The sequence below is a fragment of the Apodemus sylvaticus genome, chromosome 4, assembly GCF_947179515.1.
Source record: "Apodemus sylvaticus chromosome 4, mApoSyl1.1, whole genome shotgun sequence".
NCBI lineage: Eukaryota > Metazoa > Chordata > Mammalia > Rodentia > Muridae > Apodemus > Apodemus sylvaticus.
Window position 1 is genome coordinate 85,539,293 of NC_067475.1, and position 18,588 is coordinate 85,557,880.

Consider the following 18,588-nt stretch of genomic DNA (forward strand, 5'->3'; position numbering starts at 1 on the left):
AGCTGGTGCAACACGATGCCTCAGATCTGACAAAGCTTTCTGGAGTACTACAAAACTGCATACCACACATACAAGACGTCTGGGAAAGAAGGCTTGGTTCCGTTTGGTTTGATTCTGCTTCGTCTCTGTGAGACTTCCACATCATCTATGTGTCTTAATAAATGCAATGACAATTCTATAAGGCACATAAGCTCAGTTAAAAGGCAAGTGTTACATTCCGGTGCACCTCACCCAACAGGAATAAACCACAGACTTTGGTAGGTTTGAGTTAAGAGGGGAACAAAAAGTCAGCAGTGACCTCCTGTGAGCGCCTCTCTAGGTAGAGACCTTCCTCTACTCACGGGTTCTTCCGAGCCATTCGGCATGGTAGACATGCATAATGTCTGTTTGAACACTAGATGTTAAGGACGTCTTTTTGTTTCATTGTCTTTTGTGATAAGGCCGCAGGGACTAACCCAGCCTAGCACTCATTACTTTGTTCCTCCTACCTTAGGCTCTCGAGTATCAGGATTACATTGTATGTTTCCAAACTAAGAGAGATTTGTCTGATGAACTCAAGTGCTCCAACTGCTGTAAAACACTACCAGAACTAATAGAACACTGAAACCTCAATTCTGAACATCATTAACATCAAATAACCAAGGTCAATGAATTTTTTCCTGTATTGATTGCACTCTAGGGTCTGCAGAGAGAGATTGCCTTCTGTAGCTGTGGTTAGGTTGCCATCCCAGGAAAGTGTCTTTTGGCCAAGGTCTGTGGGTTTTCTATTCAAATCACTTGTGGAGTTGGTCAACATCCTCAGAGTTTGTATTCAAACCATCTCAGCCCTATTATTTGTGTAACTCTAACCCAGTTTCCACTAAGCATCTCCAATAATCTACTAGAAAAACAGTCAGTTATTCATACTTCAGATCCTTTGAATTGAAGATCTCACTGGGATTTTCCTTGTTTTACTTAGTCACAGAGGCCTGCTGTAATGGTAACCTACATTCATTTAACCTTTCATCCCATCCTCTGGTTCTCCTTCCCAGACATCCTTTTGTGTCAGCCTAGAATCACTTCAGGTCCTTAAATGTGACCTCTTAATATTCAAGCCTGGTATTTATTATTTTTCTGAAAGTCTTTTCACATGGCTGAGCTAGATGTTCCTCTAAGGTAAATCTGGGTCCCGATTTGCATCCTTACAACACTGAGCACTAACTCTGGGAACTGATGTCCCAGATGTACATTATCTATAGAGCATATGTTCTGTTAGAGCAGAGGGCCTTTGGCTATCACTGGGCTCTGTGTCTTGAAGACTGCCGGGCAAGTGGCAAGGCAGTCACATTTGTGGAACAGAATAAATGGAGCAGAAGGAAATCTTGTGATTTTCTAAAGATGGCATGGTTCACAATTATGTAAAGGAAATAGAAGCAAATAAATGAAGAATTCAGATTTGTTGAGAGAATCTTGATGTTTGTCCTGCGAGCATCACGGAGTTAACAAAGGAGTTTCAGGCACTTCTTGGAAGCAGAACCCAGAAAGCTGTGGCCTGGCAAAGAGATGCTGTGAGGGAAAGTGAACTCAGCCACAACCCCTACCTCCTAGGGAGTGTATAGACTCTGAAAGTTCACTTTATACTGAATTGTCTCACCCTAAAACAAACACACAAACGAACAAAACAGTACTGGAGAAACTTGGACATGCTCCCCAGATTTTCTACTTGTCTTGCTTTTCTGATCAGAGGAAAAAAAAGATTTTTTTCTACTCATTTCCTACTATAGAGTGAAGAACTCACTAAGGTAGATCCGTGATTATTTCCATTCTAGTCTTTCAGTCTACCTGAGCATTTACTGTTGTCCTTCCTTCTACTTAAAAGTTAAAATTTGTACTGTAGTGTGCAACGTACCACGATGTTGAAATTTTACTTTTTATATCCCCTACCCTCAACTTTGAGCCCCAATGTTCAAACAGGCACATTGCTTCTGTAACAGGCATGTCCGGGCCTTACATGCTGCCCTCAGCACTGGACATGGTTGATACTTGTTCTTCAAGTGGAAGCTTTGCTCCCAAGCTGTTCTTAACCTCAGAGCCACTACTGAGTTTAAAATCTGCTTTTCTTTTCTATTTATTTATTATTTATTTATTTATTTATTTATTTTCTATATTCCTTGTTTACATTGCAAATGATTTCCCCTTTCGCGGTTCCCCCTCCCCATAAGTCCCATAAGCCCTCTTCCCTCTGCCTGTTCCCCAATCAACCTCCTCCCACTTCTCTGTCCTGGTAATTCCCTACAATGCTACACCTAGCCTTTCCAGGACCAGGGCCCTCTCCTTCCTTCTTCTTGGGAATCATTTGATATGTGAATTGTGTCTTGGGTATTCAGAGCTTCTGGGCTAATATCCACTTATCAGTGACTGCATTCCATGTGTGTTCTTTTGTGATTGGGTTACCTCACTTAGGATGATAGTTTCCAGATCCAATCATTTGCCTAAGAATTTCATGAATTCATTGTTTTTAATTGCTGAGTAGTATTCCATTGTGTAAATATACCACATTTTCTGTATCCATTCCTCTATTGAGGGACATCTGGGTTATTTCCAGTTTCTGGCTATTATAAATAAGGCTGCTATGAACATAGTAGAACATTTTTCCTTATTGCATGCTGGGGAATCCTCTGGGTATATACCCAGGAGTGGTATAGAGGATCCTCAGTAAGTGTCATGCCCAGTTTTCTGAGGAGCAGTCAGACTGATTTCCAGAGTGGTTGTACCAGCATGCAATACCACCAGCAGTGGAAGAGTGTTCTTCTTTCTCCACATCCTCACCAACACCTGCTGTCTCCTGAGTTTTTAATCTTAGCCATTCTGACTGGTGTGAGGTGAAATCTCAGGGTTGTTTTGATTTGCATTTTTTAATGACTAATGATGTTGAACATTTCTTAAGGTGCTTCTCAGGCATTTGAAATTCTTCAGATGAAAATTCTTTGTTTAGCTCCGTACCCCACTTTTAATAGGGTTATTTGGTTCTCTGGAGTCTAACTTCTTGAGTTCTTTGTCTATATTGTATATTAGCCCTCTGTCGGATGTAGGGTTGGTGAAGATGTTCTAAGGTCAAGAATTGACAAATGGGACCTCATAAAATAATAAAGTTTCTGAAAGGCAGAAGACACTGTCAATCAGATAAAATCTGCTTTTCAATTCCCTCTATGCAAGAGGCATTTGCTGTTAGGCATGGCAGAGAAGCTCTTGCCTAAGGTCAATAAGACCCTGTTGACATCAGCAAACCATTGTTTATGATTTGCCAAATGTCAGGGTTTATTAGGAAGAGTCCCCTTACCTGAATAATAAATTACCTTTGTCATTAACATAAACCCAGTGAAAGTCTATTATCTTCACCACATAGGAGTTAATGTCTCACTAGGAAAAGGAAGAGACATTTAGTAATTTGTGGGAGGGTGCTGTTTAAGCATCAGCTTTTGGGACAGCAAGAAACTCTTCAAGTTTCTGAGACCACACTCTATCCCTGTTTGCCAAGACCTTGTCACTAAACTTATTTTATTTGGTTTCCCCTTAGCATACCCCCCACTTCTCATCCAGCCCTATACCAGCCTCATTAAGTGACCACACTGTTTCTAAAGTGGGTGCTGACATTATACATAAAAATAATATCTGGTTTAAAGGAAGAACATCTCCTGTGTTTCTGGCAAACCCAAGACAAGCAAAGGTTTCAGGCATACTGGTGCTTGTACATCTGTTTCCTGGTGTAATTTCATCAGTCACAGATGAAGAATGCTAATTACTCTGTTTACACATGTGTGATTTAATGAGGCTAAACACTTAGCCAGTCTTCAATAAATGCAGCTTGTTTCCCATTGCTGTTTTTAAGTTAATAAAAATCATGCCAAGCACATTTTCTGGAAATGAGAACATTGTTCAGTTTAAGAAAAGGGAGAAGTTCATGGGCAGTTGGCAGGTTAGGTATAAAGTGCAGAAAGGCTGAGCAGGAGAGAACCTGTTAGGCTTGGGTGGGGGGTGGGGTTCACATCCAGTAATGGAGAAATTTATCATAAACGACTCTGCCAAGCCTCCAAGGCCAATGTAAAAATTCTAATATGTGTTAGAGGAACTTATTTTAAGAAGCACTATATTTCTGGCAGATTCAACCCACAATCTTTTTATCATTGTCTTCCTTTCGTTTTTGAGTGCCCTTTTCTAGTTATTATATTCACACTTTAAGAGAGCTGAAAATTCTGAAAATAATTACAGCTACTTCCTTTGAATAATGATGTAAAAAGAATATCATTTTAAATGGACTTTTTACTGCTTTGTGGCTTCTTCTTTTCTTCTATCCTTCACCCCTTGTCGTCTGCCCTTTCATGCCCCTAACACTAGGTAAGAGAGAAAAAAGGAAGAGGGGAAAGGGGGTAACTGTATTGTTAGACTACTTTCTGCTGTTTAGGGGTGTTAAGTCCCTTGGGACAAGTTTGATCTTCGCCTTCAGGAAGAGCAAACTGATTTCTTCTTCTCGTCTCTTTGCACGTGTCTACTTCACAAACTGTAACCAACAGCATCCAATCACCAAGCAGTCAATCAGCCCCTTCTAACGAAGCTGTAGCATTTATATACTCTCTGAAGAGTCCCCAGAATTTCAGACATCACACATTCACAGAAACTATCTGCAAAGGTCAAAACCATGCCCCTACTAGAACATGAGGCAAATCATAATCAGCTGCTGTGGACAGTCTAAAGGAGTCCCATATCTCAGAACTGGGATTAAAACAAAAGCACTCTTACATTTTTGTGTTTTTAAAGATTTCCAATTTCTCACTACCCATTATTTTTTTAGAAATAAATATGTATTTGCAATTTTCTTTTATTCTGCTTACTTTCAAGTTATCCAGAGCCAATCCATGTTCTGGGATCTAGGTCAGGAGGAAGGTATTGAGCCAGAATGTGTGATGTAGCAGGTTCTTCCCTAGAATTGTACATCATATCCACCTACACTGATCCATGTGTTGGGAAGGAGCTCAAGAGAAAGGTACTTGCCCAGCAAGTGTGATGTCACTATTATTCCTCGCAAACATTCATAACCACATTGGATCCACGTACCTGAAGCTTTTAAAAGAGTAGTGGGTGGAGAAGATGAAAAAACATTCTGTCCTTTCATTTAGATTCAAGTAGTTCCAGTGTGTGTGTGTGTGTGTGTGTGTGTGTGTGTGTGTGTGTAATTTTTTAAACTAGTGAAAGCCTTTCATGGCTTTCATGAAATACCATGACGGATATGAGTTCCATGTACGTTGTGAATCCACACAGCTATTCTTTATATTGAGAAAAAGAGGCTGAACTTTACATTTTGACTTATTTTAATGTAGCTATTTAAATTCTATTTTCAATATAAGCTAATCTTACTTTATGAACTCAGCCCATTGGAGTCAATTTGTAGTAATGGAAAGCATGCTAGTTAGAGAGACAGATGGACTTTCTTGAGAAATGTTACTTGCAGTTCAAATGAGGGAAAAATCACCTGAAGTTTCTGGCCCTCTGGGGTGGTAATACCTGTATTCTGTGCTATAAGGATTAAAAGTACATCTGAAGTTTCCGGTGCTGTGATAGACACGTAAGAATTAGCAGATGTCAAGGCTTTTCTTTTCATTTTTAATTTGTGGTTTTGATATTTCAAGAGTAAGAAATCGTTAATGCACCCAGTTGATATTGTTGATACGCTGAATTCCCGCTAGAACCTCAGTGCAGCAAGCTAGCAATAGTGCGTTGGGCTTGTGTTGGAACTGGAAATGATGTCATTAGCAGAGAAGCACAGGGAAAGCATGCTGAAGGCAATGCGTAGGACCTCAGCCTGCCTCTGGCATCGTAGCTTCCCTGGTTTTACTAAGTGTCACCTGTACATGTCTAGACAGAGATCTCTGCAATACCATGAAGAATGTGAGGCCCATGTATTTATAGACAGTACTATAAAAGCCAAAAGTGTAAAACATACAGCTGTTGTTTTTTTCTTCAAAGAAGAAATTGATATCTCTTTTCCGTCCAGAAAAATGGAAATGGTTGTGTTAATGCCTGGTTATCTTTGCTTTTTTTGAAATCCAGTCTTCACTGAATCTCCCAAAATCCTTATATTTGCTTCTCAGTCAATAGAATTCATTCTTGTAGAAAAGGCCCGGGTGCTATGCTATAGAGATCTACTTTGCAAAGGAGTCTCCTGGATGTAACTATACTGAAAGCTTTGTTGTGGTAATTGTCATATGGAAACATTTCCCCAAAGTTTTACTGTATTTCAATATGGAACAAATAAATTTCTTAAGGTCAAACTCCAGAAATATTGACCCCGTGCTGGCTAAATAAGGTGTAGCTAAAACCAAATTTCATTCTTAAGCACAGAGATAGTTTCTCAATACATGTAGAATAATGCATTAAGTATTTAAGGAAAACACTAGCATGTGCTATTCTGATGTTTAGACAGGACACACATGAAATACAGTAGTTCTAGCACTAATGAAGTAATAATGAAGATCATTCTTGGGTGGAAAAGATGGAAACTGATAGTTTGCGCTAAGGACATTTAGAGAAAAATGAGGTTTATCTTGAATTGATACTCTTTTGGCAATTTTTTTCCTTTGTGCACTGAGCTATATGTCGCATGTAAAGTCATCTATCCTTTCCCTTCTGACTTTCCACCTATAGATCACTGTTCACTGGTGCCCTTGAGTCAGCAGAAGCAGATCTTCTTCAGTCCACATCAACACCAGCTAGTCAGAAGGAAAATCACTGCTAAGCTCCAGGAACACCATGTTCTGCAGGAAGTTCAAGGATCTCAAGATCACAGGGGAGTGTCCTTTCTCCTTACTGGCCCCTGGTCAGGTTCCGAAGGAGCCAACGGAGGAGGTGGCTGGAGGCTCTGCGGGTTGCCAGGCCAGTCTGCCCATCTGCCAAGACTTTCCTGAGAAGAATGCAGAAGGGAGTCTCCCCCAAAGAAAGACAAGCCGCAACAGAGTCTACCTGCACACCCTGGCAGGGAGTATTTGCAAGCTCATCTTCCCAGAGGTGAGTGTTCCCCCTTCAGCAATGATAGTGGTATTTCAAACTTGGAAATGCTAGGGCTTACAAAAGAAAATATTTAGAAATGACGTTTCTCACTTTTAAGAGCACAGTAAACAGAATTCCTTTGAAACATATGAAAACTGTCTTTTTACATAACAGTATTCTAAATCGTGTGTAATCGTCAAAAGTTTACAATCTTGAATTCATTCCAATAGATCATCAGACTCTGAAAAAGTGTTGTCTTTGCTTCCTCTCTCAACCTCAGCTTTCTTTACCTGGAAAGTGGAGTTGTATCACACCTACCACTGTGCGTTAGGGTGTACTGAGTGGGGTTGGCGCTTGATGGGGAGATTGATGAAACAGAGACTGAAAATGAAACTCTGAGGAAAGATAGAGTTAGCAGAAAGTTGAAGACAATGATTTCAAAGATGGTATTTATTGCATGCTGCAATAAATGTATTTCATGGCATTTGGGAAAAAAAAGTATTTAATCATTTTTCCAAATCTCAGTCCTTAGATATCCAGGTTTGTTAAGACTGAAAGATATAGCTCTTCTCACTGAGGTGACTTGTCCTGCAGTCTGGGATGTTTCACCCCAAAACAGAGTGAGACACAGCGTGACAAATGAACGATGCGTAATATTTTCCTCAACGATCTCTGTTCGTTGATATCTCTTTCTGTTCTGGATAATTTTCTTGTATTTGATGTCTGCATTGTCTGACAGCATGTTAAACTTCCTCAAGATTATTATTTTATTATTCTGAATTCATTGTCATATCTTTATGGTTGATGGCTGGAGATTTACTACTGCCCTCTTTCATATTCTTCTGAATCTTCATATTACTTTACTTTGCTGGCTATGTGTTGAAGAAGAATCCAGATCGTCAACTTCTATTAACTGATTTGGATATTGGAAGTGCCTTAAGGGACTGGCCAGTCACAAGTTCTGGGAATTTTTTGAAATCCTTTATATGCCGTGTACTTTCTTTTTCTTTCCCTACTTCCTGGAGGAGAAGCCACATGTGTGCCTTCTCAGAATCTGAAAGAAACAGGCAGACTACTGCAAACTGCTCTTCTTTTTCTCTTAAGAAAAATCTAGGGTGAGGTGCCAAACAGCCTTAGTTAGAATGAGTTGTGCTGCCGTTTGTTTCTGAACTCATAAGTGCGAATGTTGAGCTCTGACCAGAGTGCCATGCAGCTAAGAGGAAGAGTCTATAGGAATTCTCACAGGGAGGAATACCTTTGGCACTATTCTTTGGCATACTTCCACAGTTAAGGTCTTTTGCTTTATGGTAGTAAATGCCCCCATGTTGGATGTGTTTGAAATATGTAGTGAACAGTCTATACTACTTTATCAACTGTCCAAATATCTACTTGGTCTTTTTTATAGATACATTGGTTTTTCATGAAGTATTTCTTGGTTGGCACATTTAATGCTCACGTTTTAGTTTCAGTTACTTCAATAACCTTGTGAAAGATATTCGAGATTCAATTTGACATCCTGGTTCTTACTTTAGATAACCACATTTAACTCTCAAATTATGTTTTCATGGGGGATGGTAAGTATAAAAATTCATTAGCTTGAGCAGATTTGTAGTAGGAACTCTCATTCCATGGAAGAGAGCTGGTTGAGTTTAAGGGGCTTTCTTGATCACCCAGTGAAACTTACCACTTCTAGTTGAAAAGCAACAACCCAGGCACATAGAGTTGTATCTTTTTCTCAAAGTGAAAGGGATAACTGATGATGGAGAACTCTGCATCTCATTGATAATTCATAGCATTATTATTTATCCTTATGAATTAAGTAATATTTGTTTAAAGAAGCATTAAAAACCGAAGAGGCTTTCAGTGAGGTACCTCAGCTGGCAAAATGCTTGATAAACAAGCATGAATGAGAGCCTGTGTTTAATGCTCAGAACTCACATAAAAAGCTGGATGTGGTGACATATGCTTGTAATACCAGCACTAAGGAGGTGGAGGATGGTGGACCACTGGGGCTTTCTGGCTAGCCAGACAAGCTTAATTGGAGAACACTAAATGATGTATCTTGTGTTACTATGGAAACAAAAACAAAGCCAAAGAAGTAATACCCATGCTTGATCACTGGAGTTTACTGGTATACACAAATGAACCTGTGTACAGAATAACACTCCACACATGCATACACATAACTGCAGAAGGCAACTGGAATCACGGCTCAGCCATTAACCTTAACAAGGGAAATCTATATATCAAACTTCAGAGCATTCACAAAAGTGTTGCTTCTAACAGCAATTGTTTCTGAACTGTCCTAGTGATGTATTCATGGCTGAGGCATGCTGGAACCAGAATTCCTACACATTCTCTATCAACAAATGACAATTGTTAAGACAAATGAATCTGGTAATAATGCTGGCTTTACTTCTAGGACAAACTTTCTGTCATTCAAGAATTCCATGAGCCAACATTGCAAAACATAAAGGTTATAGATAATTTCTTCAAATCTCAGAACAGAGACTTCTCAAATATAAATAAGGCACAGAGAACAAGCAGCAAAATAAAACAAAACCCAATAGAAGACTACTACCCTATGTATATACTCAATTCTGAGATGCATTTTAAAAACAAATAGTAGATTTAGTCCTAAAGTATTACACTAAACTTAAAAAAAATAATGTATAGATTCATTGTGTATATAAAGAAGTCTCACTCTGTTTGAATTTATACCATGGACCTGGAATTGACTTTTTGTGATGGGCTCTACTTTGTGTGAATCTTGCCTAAGGCTTTAAAGTCTAAACTCACCACAGTGTCTAAATTGATAAATCAAAAGAAATACAGCATAAAAAAAAAGAAATCCATTCCCCAGCCTTTGCCAGGAAACTCTGCCTAGAAAACCTGTGTATTTTATTTGAACCTATACCTTTTCATAATAATGACTGTTGCCCAATGTTTCCCAGGGAGCTATGAGAAAAAGCCCCAATCACCCTAGATAGGCTATGATGACAGAGCAAACAAGTGTAAGAATTCCACCCAAGTACAGCTTCAGGAACTGATGAGTTTTTTACGTTTACTTACAAGCCTATGTGTAGCACAAAAAAAGTTATGTCATCCTGAACACAATGTGAGTGATGACTTCACAAAGCTAAAAAAAAAAAAAAAAAAAAAAAAAAAAAAAAAAAGGAGTCTCATCCTTAATTCATCTTCTATGTCTAAGGATCTTCTACCATCCATAATTCCTGCATCGTGCAAAATCAAGCACAATTGTGGAGCAGCAGAAAACAATGGCTAGAATCCTAGAGAAGGGCTCCCTATGCCTGCCCCAGTTTCTGCAGCTAAAGAGTTTTAGGAACCTCTATACCTTAACTATAGACTTGGTTATCACTGTATTGCTTTATTCCCTTGCTATATTTCTGGTGGCTCAGAGTAGCAACTTCTCTTCAGTGATGGCTGATGGTCATGTCATACTCTGGTCTGGTCTACTCTAGAAGAAGCCACCCACTACAGCATTGTTATAAGACAAACTTAAATCCCCACAAGAGTTCACTACAGTAATCTACTCATGCCTCCCTAAGAAGTCTATCGTTTTATTTAAAGAAAAAATGAGTCTGATCTGAATGGAAAATCTGGAAAAACATCTGCTTCATATACCTCCTGCAATGCTGGAAAAACGTGTCGACTTTATTCTTCTCCAACTATGCCAATCCATATTAAGAGCAAGGACCTAACAAAGTCGATCTGGAGACCAGACCATGGCAAGAGCCAAAAAACACAAGAAAGGAGCTTTCTTTCTTTTTTCTGAACCTGTCACTCAGCTGTTCTTTCAGGCTTTTTGCTGTAACAGAGTCAACAGGGTCTGCCTCATATTTTACCTTCTGGACTCAACTACTACTTTCTATCCATGCTGTCACAGATGTCCCCATCTCCATTCCTGAACCATCAAAAAATGTGCTCCTCACTACACATTTAAATTCTGTTTTAATTTCTTTTTAGTGATTGCATTTTCGTTGAATAAATTTTGAATGTATTTTCTAAGCTTGATTTACATATTTAGACTTCAAAGCCCTTTTCAAAAAAGCTCTCTCTCTCTCTCTCTCTCTCTCTCTCTCTCTCTCTCTCTCTCTCTCTCTCTTTCTCTGTCTGTCTGTATGTCTGTCTCTCTCCAACATTTCAACATTGCCTTCTGTGACTAGTGGTGGAAAGTCTATGAGAGATATAAATAGATTAAGGCAAAAGGAATTTCCCAACTTGGATCATATCCAGAAAGTTCTCGACTTTGCTGTGTGTAAACTGAAAATAAGACTCAATGGTCATGTACCCATGCATAAACATGTGCGATTTTCATTCAGGATGCAAAACTGAACACTTCTCATCAATGCTTTTTCTTGTTTATCAAATAGAAACAATGACACAGTGAAATAGATCAGAAGATCGGCAAAAAGTGCATATTAGGTAGAAGCGAATTGCATATATATGTCTTGCAAGAAAGGAAACCTCATAAACACTCAGAAATCAAAGAGTGAAAGTATCAATATTTGGTAAGGATGATTAGCTAAAAAATGGGAATATAGTAAAAGACAAGGCGAAGACTCTTGAAATATACAAATCTGGTGACAGATTAGTTTTGGGGCTTAAAAAGTAAGCAGTAGAGATAACTGCAGATTGATAGACTAGACTAAGGGGAACAGGAGTAGAGTGTGTGGGAAGGACACTGTGACCTTGGGTGAGTGCTGGAGCAGATAACCTTTAGGAAGAGAAAAGAATGAGCTCTGCAATGAAAAGACTGGAAGTGTGCATAGCAAGACTTCCTGGTCCAAAGGAAGCAACGCAACGACATGGGTTCCTGCGTTAGAGAAGACCTGATGTTAAGAGCAGACATCTTCTGTCTGGGTTCAGACTAAGCTTGATTCTCTGTGAGACTTATAGCCAAAAGCCCTGGAACCCCTATACTAACCCCCAAAAGTCTGAACACATTGATTCTTCCCAGAATTGAAAAACACTTCAGAAAGAAATCTCAGTTCCCAACATAGCAAATCCATGGCACCCACCATCAAGTACATGTTTGCATTCCTTTAAAGTTGTCTTAAAGAAATGTTGCAAATCTTTCTTTTTATTTCCAGTTTGAGCGACTGAACCTTGCACTTCAGAGAACACTGGAAAAGCACAAAATAAAAGAAAACAGGTAAGCCATAACACTTTAGTTGTATGAACCCTCATCCCACAAATATTGTTTAAAAATAATAAATCCTTCCTGAATATATTAATACTTACTAGATTTTTGTTATATATCAAAACCTGAAGTAAGTGTTAGCAACTGCAAACATGAGAACAAATGTACTTTTACAGGTATCAGAAGAGAAAGAAAATAGGATTGTGTTTTTGTTTTAAGTCTGGATGGTATCCTTGGCTTTTAAAATAAAGCTGGTCCCGTGCTTCTGGCGGATAAATTGACTATTCCTGTTCTAAGTATTCAATTTGTGAATAATAAATACTGAGCTCACATTTGCAGAGTACAACTTTGGAGTTTTGCAAACCAACACCCTGGTGGCTACAATCTACAAACACTTTCATATACCTTTCCTTTCTATAATCACTTAGTCCACCCTAAGGATAATCTGGGCTGAATTTTCCTGCTGAGAAACTGCTGTTGGACTTTATGCAGGCAGCCCAGCCGAGCCAAGAAAGGGTCATGAACGGCCCAGAAGAGTGTGAATCTGTGCCTGACAGAAGCTTTCTTTACTGGACTGAGCTGACAAGCATCCCAGGCGCCTCTGCCCCTAATTCCCAGGCAGGCTGATAAGATAGCTTCACGTCAATCTTGTGGTGCTACTGGGGCTGTCAGCTCAAGTCCTTGGCAGCCAGTGTACTTGAGATTTATTCTCAGGCCTTTGTGCTCTGAAACATCCCTGCTGCTGCATGGAGATCTGTTTTCTGTGGTGCATCCTGTAAAAGGGCCCTCAAAAGTAAAATCCACAACAATTGTTTCCTTTGGCAATCTTAAGGAAAACAGATGCTGACACTGGTCCAGGATGCGGACAGTTGACCAGTAGGCTTTTCCTCCTGCCTGCTCCTGTGTGGAGTGGCTCTGCCTCATTCTCGGGCATCCTCTGAGTCCTTTTCTTGCTCATTTGCATGTTAGTGCCTCACTTTTCCAGTTTGTGCTTTCCTTGGTCTGTCAGCAGATGAACACATCTTAACCCTGCTTCATGCTGCTTATTTCTGGAAATTGTAAGTAAACAAAACACAAACAACGGGTTAAGCAGTGCACTGTCCCTGAAGGAGGGATGAAAGCCCAGTTCTTATCTGTGTAGTCACTGTGACCTCTCCTGCTGTGCTGGGAAGTGTTGCAGCAACTCTCTCTCTCCCTCTCTCCCTCTCTCTCACTGTCTCTGTCATTCTCTCTCCCCCACCATGTGAACAAAACCATAATGTGTGTGTGTATGTGTGTGTGTGGGGGGGGAGAGACAGAGAAGGGGGTTTCTGGCCACTGATAAGGCTTTCTGTCTGCTATGTTTGCTAAAACAAGGAGTATTTAGTTTACACTTCATTGTGTGCTTTTCAGAACGACAAAGCTCTGTTCTGCATTCATCTGACAGTGTGAATGTCAGAAAATGGCAGCACTTAGAGTGAGGAGCCCTGCTCTCATTCTTTAAAAAAACAAATCTGCTTAAATGATTAAAAAAAAAAAAGAAGGAAAAATAAGAGTTTGGTACTGTGATGAATTATCTCAGAAAGGATCGTGACTCTCCATATCCACATTGAGTATATAGTTATATTACGATACCTAGTCCATTTAGATAAAATATTCCCACCTAGTACCTTACATACTAATAAGCACCATATTTCTATGCACCAAAGTGATTTTCTGGCCATTTTTTTCTCAAACCGATCTCCTTTTAAAACTTCTCACATTATACTATGTTTTATTAAAGTGCTATTTAAAACAGATGTAGTATACCTGCATTTAAACGTGGCTCAGCTTAATGGCGTGTTGAAGCTTGCAATTAAATAGAGCCTTTTATACCCTTAAAGTGCTAGAATAATTTGGCAGATTTCACTGGAATCAGTCACTGTAATGATAAGGTTTCAAAAGGCACATGAATGACAAAGCCCTGCAGTTTATATATAAAGATACTGACATTCTATATTTCTGATCATCAGTGGAATATGAATGATCAATTAGGAGCCACAGAAAGAAAAAGAAGATGCTGACTTTTGCCTTTTTCTCCAAAAAATAAAATAAAAAAAATATATATATATAAACAAAATGAAAGTCCAAGGGAAAACCAAAAGGCTTTTTTTTAAAAAGCTAATCATATGGTAAATAACATAAATGACCCCACTTTAAAATTTTGCAACTGTTAAAAAGTTTCACAGTTGAAATTCTTTCAGCCTTCAATTGATCCTTACACGTGCTGCTATTCTTTTAAGCTTCCATTTTCTAGAATTCGGTGATTGATGAAAAAATTGATTTGCACCTAGTCGCATACAGTTTGCATAAAATTCAGGAGACTAAGGTCTGAAATAAAATGATAAAGATTCCTACTATCAACAGTAAGAAGTTCTGTGTTATATGTTTTAGCATCAGAAAAAGACAATACAAAATGACAGTGAGTTCTGTTGTAGGTAGATTTTTATCTCAGATGATTGTCCTTGGGAACTTAACATCTTCTCTTTATTTTGGTGCTGGGGTGGATCTTGGGCCCTCCAAGTGCAAGGTGCACTTGGCATTTAACCTGGTCCTGCCGTCATCATCCTCTTGACCATTTCCCACTCCTGGTTGCATGCTGGTGTAGTCTCTCTTTTACAACAACAAATGAACCCCAAAGTCAAATAAGCTTCCTGAGGAATTAGGTTACACTCCATACTATAACACACTGGGTTTTTCCCAGCAGTGGTCGTTTATGTCATTGCTTGTATCTTATATAGCAAGTCAAGATTTACTTCTGGAAAAGAATTCTCACATATGTTGTTTATGACCTGAATTTTCAGCACTCATTTATCACTTTTTAACTTAATTATTCCCAGGAAATCTTCAGAAAAAGAAGACCTTGAAAAAATAATTGCAGAAGAAGCAGTTGCAGCAGGTAATAAATAAAAATGTGAGGGCAGGGCAAGGAATTAGGAAGCATGTCACAACCCTGAATAACTAAGATTTCTCTAAATATGTCTGTATTTGTTTGTCAGTGACTGCCAGCCGGAAGTCGTTGAACTCGTGTGCTAATGCAGAGTGACCCTTTCTAGACAACATGCTCTGTGGCCTCAAACATTCCTCTTTTCCCGCTGTTTATTTGCTGAGAGTTAGATAAGCCTGGGCGAGAAGCTGATTCCCAGACTTTCACATTCACAGACTTTGGTTTTAGATCAAAATATGTCTTTCTCATTTGTCTATGAAAAATTCTGCTCAACAAGGTAAATTAAGAAGTATTTTCAAAGGCTGGAGGCAATCATGAGAAAATAGTCTGCCAGAGTTCTCACATTAATAATTAGCCTCAAGGGAAAGATAGATAGTGACTGCTCTTGGGCCTTTTCCAAAGTATGGGCATGAAAACCAAGAGGTTACAGGCTAGGAAAAGTAGTACTTTAAAGAAATATAGTGGTAAAAATGGCTACTTTCTATTGAACCATTCTTGGGAGACAGACTCTCACACATCACAACATTCCTTAAAGACAGTAGCATTGTTTTCCACTTTACAAAGGGGAAAAAATGTATGAAATGTCTCTGCAAAAAGAGGAGATCATAACAAAAAAAACCACAACCAATCAAAGTATGGAGTTGTGGAGCGCAGTCTCATGGTCACATTGTAGAAGAGGCGGTGGAGAGACCTGAAGAGCCAAAGGACCAGGGAATTGACTGTAAGACTGTATCTCCTAGTAATATAAGAAGTCGCACCCATAAAGCCTCACCAACATGGCCGTCCAAACATGAGCTGATCTAGGATAACACCTATGGGCAGGCCAAACTGGATGGAGAAAAGCCCCCCAGGCTCAAGCCTACACAAACAACTATAAGCAACTAGGAAATCCTCAGTGTAGCAGAAATGATCTTCCTGGGAGAAGAACAGACAAATTCATCATCCGGTACCAAATGGTCAGCCCTGAAAACATGCATACAAGTAACATAATACAAACCGAGTAGTTCATATTTAGAAAGACATATAAATATACAGATGAGTATGTGTATGTAGCAACAATTAATGAAAAAGAGGGGTCATAAATTTGAAAGAGATTGAGGAGGGGGTATATGGATAGATCTAGAAGAAGGTAAGGAAAATGATGCAACTATATTATAATCACAAAAGAAATAAAAGATAGAGTGCCCAGACTATGGAGACAAGCAGGAAGCTTAGGTAGGAGATGCTGAAGGTGAATGATATAATTGATGGGAATATTCACTCAGGGTACATCCATTAGCCAAAAACCCATCATAAAATCTCCAGACATAACTGAGTTTCGTGTTTTAAACTAACTTCAGTTGCAACTCTTACGTTGAGGTATACTCTGACCCCTGTGGGTAGGGTACACTTTAAGAAGAGGCACATTATATGGTTAAGAGAAAGACAGGCTTCCTCCGAAATAGACTTCACCTCGGAACTGTAGTTGCTTATACTTGTGAGAGATAAAAAGTCGTACACTCCACTTAACTTCTTGGTTAACATAAACCATTTGTGGATTGGTAATCAGAGTTACCAGAATTCTAAAAGCGAACCTCTCTTGATAAGCTGAGTGTGAGCGTTAGATTTGACTTAGAACTCTGAAAATAGTAAAGGGAGTTAATCACAAATCAAGGGCAGTTGCGTGTGGAAGCACTAGCCACCCTCTTCTGCGTTGACACATGTGATGGCCGACTGTGTTGTGTGCTTGCAGGTGTTCCAGTGGAGGCGCTCAAAGACTCTCTGGGCGAGGAGCTGTTCAAGATCTGTTATGAGGAAGATGAACACATCCTGGGCGTGGTTGGCGGCACCCTGAAGGACTTTCTAAACAGCTTCAGCACTCTTCTGAAGCAGAGCAGCCACTGCCAAGAGGCAGAGAGGCAGGGACGACTGGAAGATGCCTCCATCTTATGCCTGGACAAGGACCAGGACTTTCTAAATGTTTACTACTTCTTTCCGAAGAGAACCACAGCCCTGCTTCTCCCCGGTATCATTAAAGCGGCTGCCCGCATACTGTACGAAAGTCACGTGGAGGTGTCCCTGATGCCGCCCTGCTTCCGAAGTGACTGTACCGAGTTTGTGAACCAGCCCTATTTGCTCTATTCCGTCCATGTGAAGAGCACCAAGCCTTCTCTGTCCCCAGGCAAGCCCCAGTCCTCGCTAGTGATCCCCGCTTCGCTCTTCTGCAAGACTTTCCCATTCCATTTCATGCTGGACCGAGACCTGGCCATCCTGCAGCTGGGTAACGGCATCAGAAGGCTGGTGAACAAGAGGGACTTCCAAGGGAAGCCCAACTTCGAAGAGTTCTTTGAAATTCTAACTCCCAAAATCAACCAGACGTTTAGCGGCATCATGACAATGTTGAATATGCAGTTTGTCATACGGGTGAGGAGATGGGATAACTCAGTGAAGAAATCATCAAGGGTAAGGAAAATGTAACAGGGATTCAAAATAAAACCAACCGTTCCATATTTAAAGGAAAGAAATCACATGACAAATAAGCACATGCCATTTGGCTAACATTATCTAAAATTCTAAAATGATTTTAACGAGTGAATTTCTTCATATCTTCATTTTTTGGTACCTATATCATTGATTACAGATATTAAATACAGTTTGCCTCTTAAAATTTCATTGATGACGTGGGCATCGGTAGAGTGCTTGCTTGGCCTGCATAAAGGCCTGGGGTTTGATCCCCAACATCCTATAAAACTGACTTGGCTTATATCACGCATTTCTAATCATATCAGTCAGGAAGTAGGGGAATCAGGAGTTCAAAGCCGTCTTTGATTATATCTTTATCCTGTTCAAGGCCAGCTCCAGGTAAAAGAGACCTTAGCTCAAAACGAGGTGCAGGGTAAGATGGCTCAGTAGGTAAAGTTGTTTGCCACCAAACCAAGACTGAGTTTGGTCCCTGAAGTGCAGGGCGGAGGGGAGGAAGCACAGTTCCTACAAGGTGTTTCTAGACCTCCACACGTGCAATGGCATGTGAATGCCCTCACAGACACACAGACACACACACACACACACACATACACATACAAAGGTAAAGATATTAAAGATAAGTGAACAAATATAAAATCAAAATGGAGAGCTTTATAACCAGCTAGGAGCGTTTATAACCAGCTAGGAAAATCTGCTTTTGTTTCTCATCAAATAGGTCACTGGCTTTGGGTAATAAAAGGAATTGTAAGAACAAAGCATTATGCTATAACAAGTGAAAAAATGAATTTTAATCAATATATAAATATGTGGAAGAATAACTAACTTGATGAATTGCTACAGAATGTGTGTGGAAGAAAGGACGTGCTTTCATAGTAAAAGATATTGGCAACTATTTAATCTCAGGAATGAAAGTTTATTAACTCCGTGGTGACGGTGCCATTCATATCTCAGGAAAATAAACCTCCAGATGCACAGA

The 18,588-nt window shown here is 39.6% G+C and overlaps 1 protein-coding gene across 1 annotated transcript in view; it reads left to right on the forward strand.

The window, feature by feature from the left end:
* Positions 1–18,588, forward strand: part of Gucy1a1 (guanylate cyclase 1 soluble subunit alpha 1) — a 55,751-nt gene that overhangs the window by 20,334 nt on the left and 16,829 nt on the right. The window contains exons 2-5 of the mRNA XM_052180303.1: positions 6,679–7,038; positions 12,135–12,196; positions 15,043–15,101; positions 16,882–17,591. Of these exons, the coding sequence (XP_052036263.1) occupies positions 6,784–7,038; positions 12,135–12,196; positions 15,043–15,101; positions 16,882–17,591 (1,086 nt within the window). The 5' untranslated portion in view covers positions 6,679–6,783. The remainder of the gene's footprint in view (positions 1–6,678; positions 7,039–12,134; positions 12,197–15,042; positions 15,102–16,881; positions 17,592–18,588) is intronic.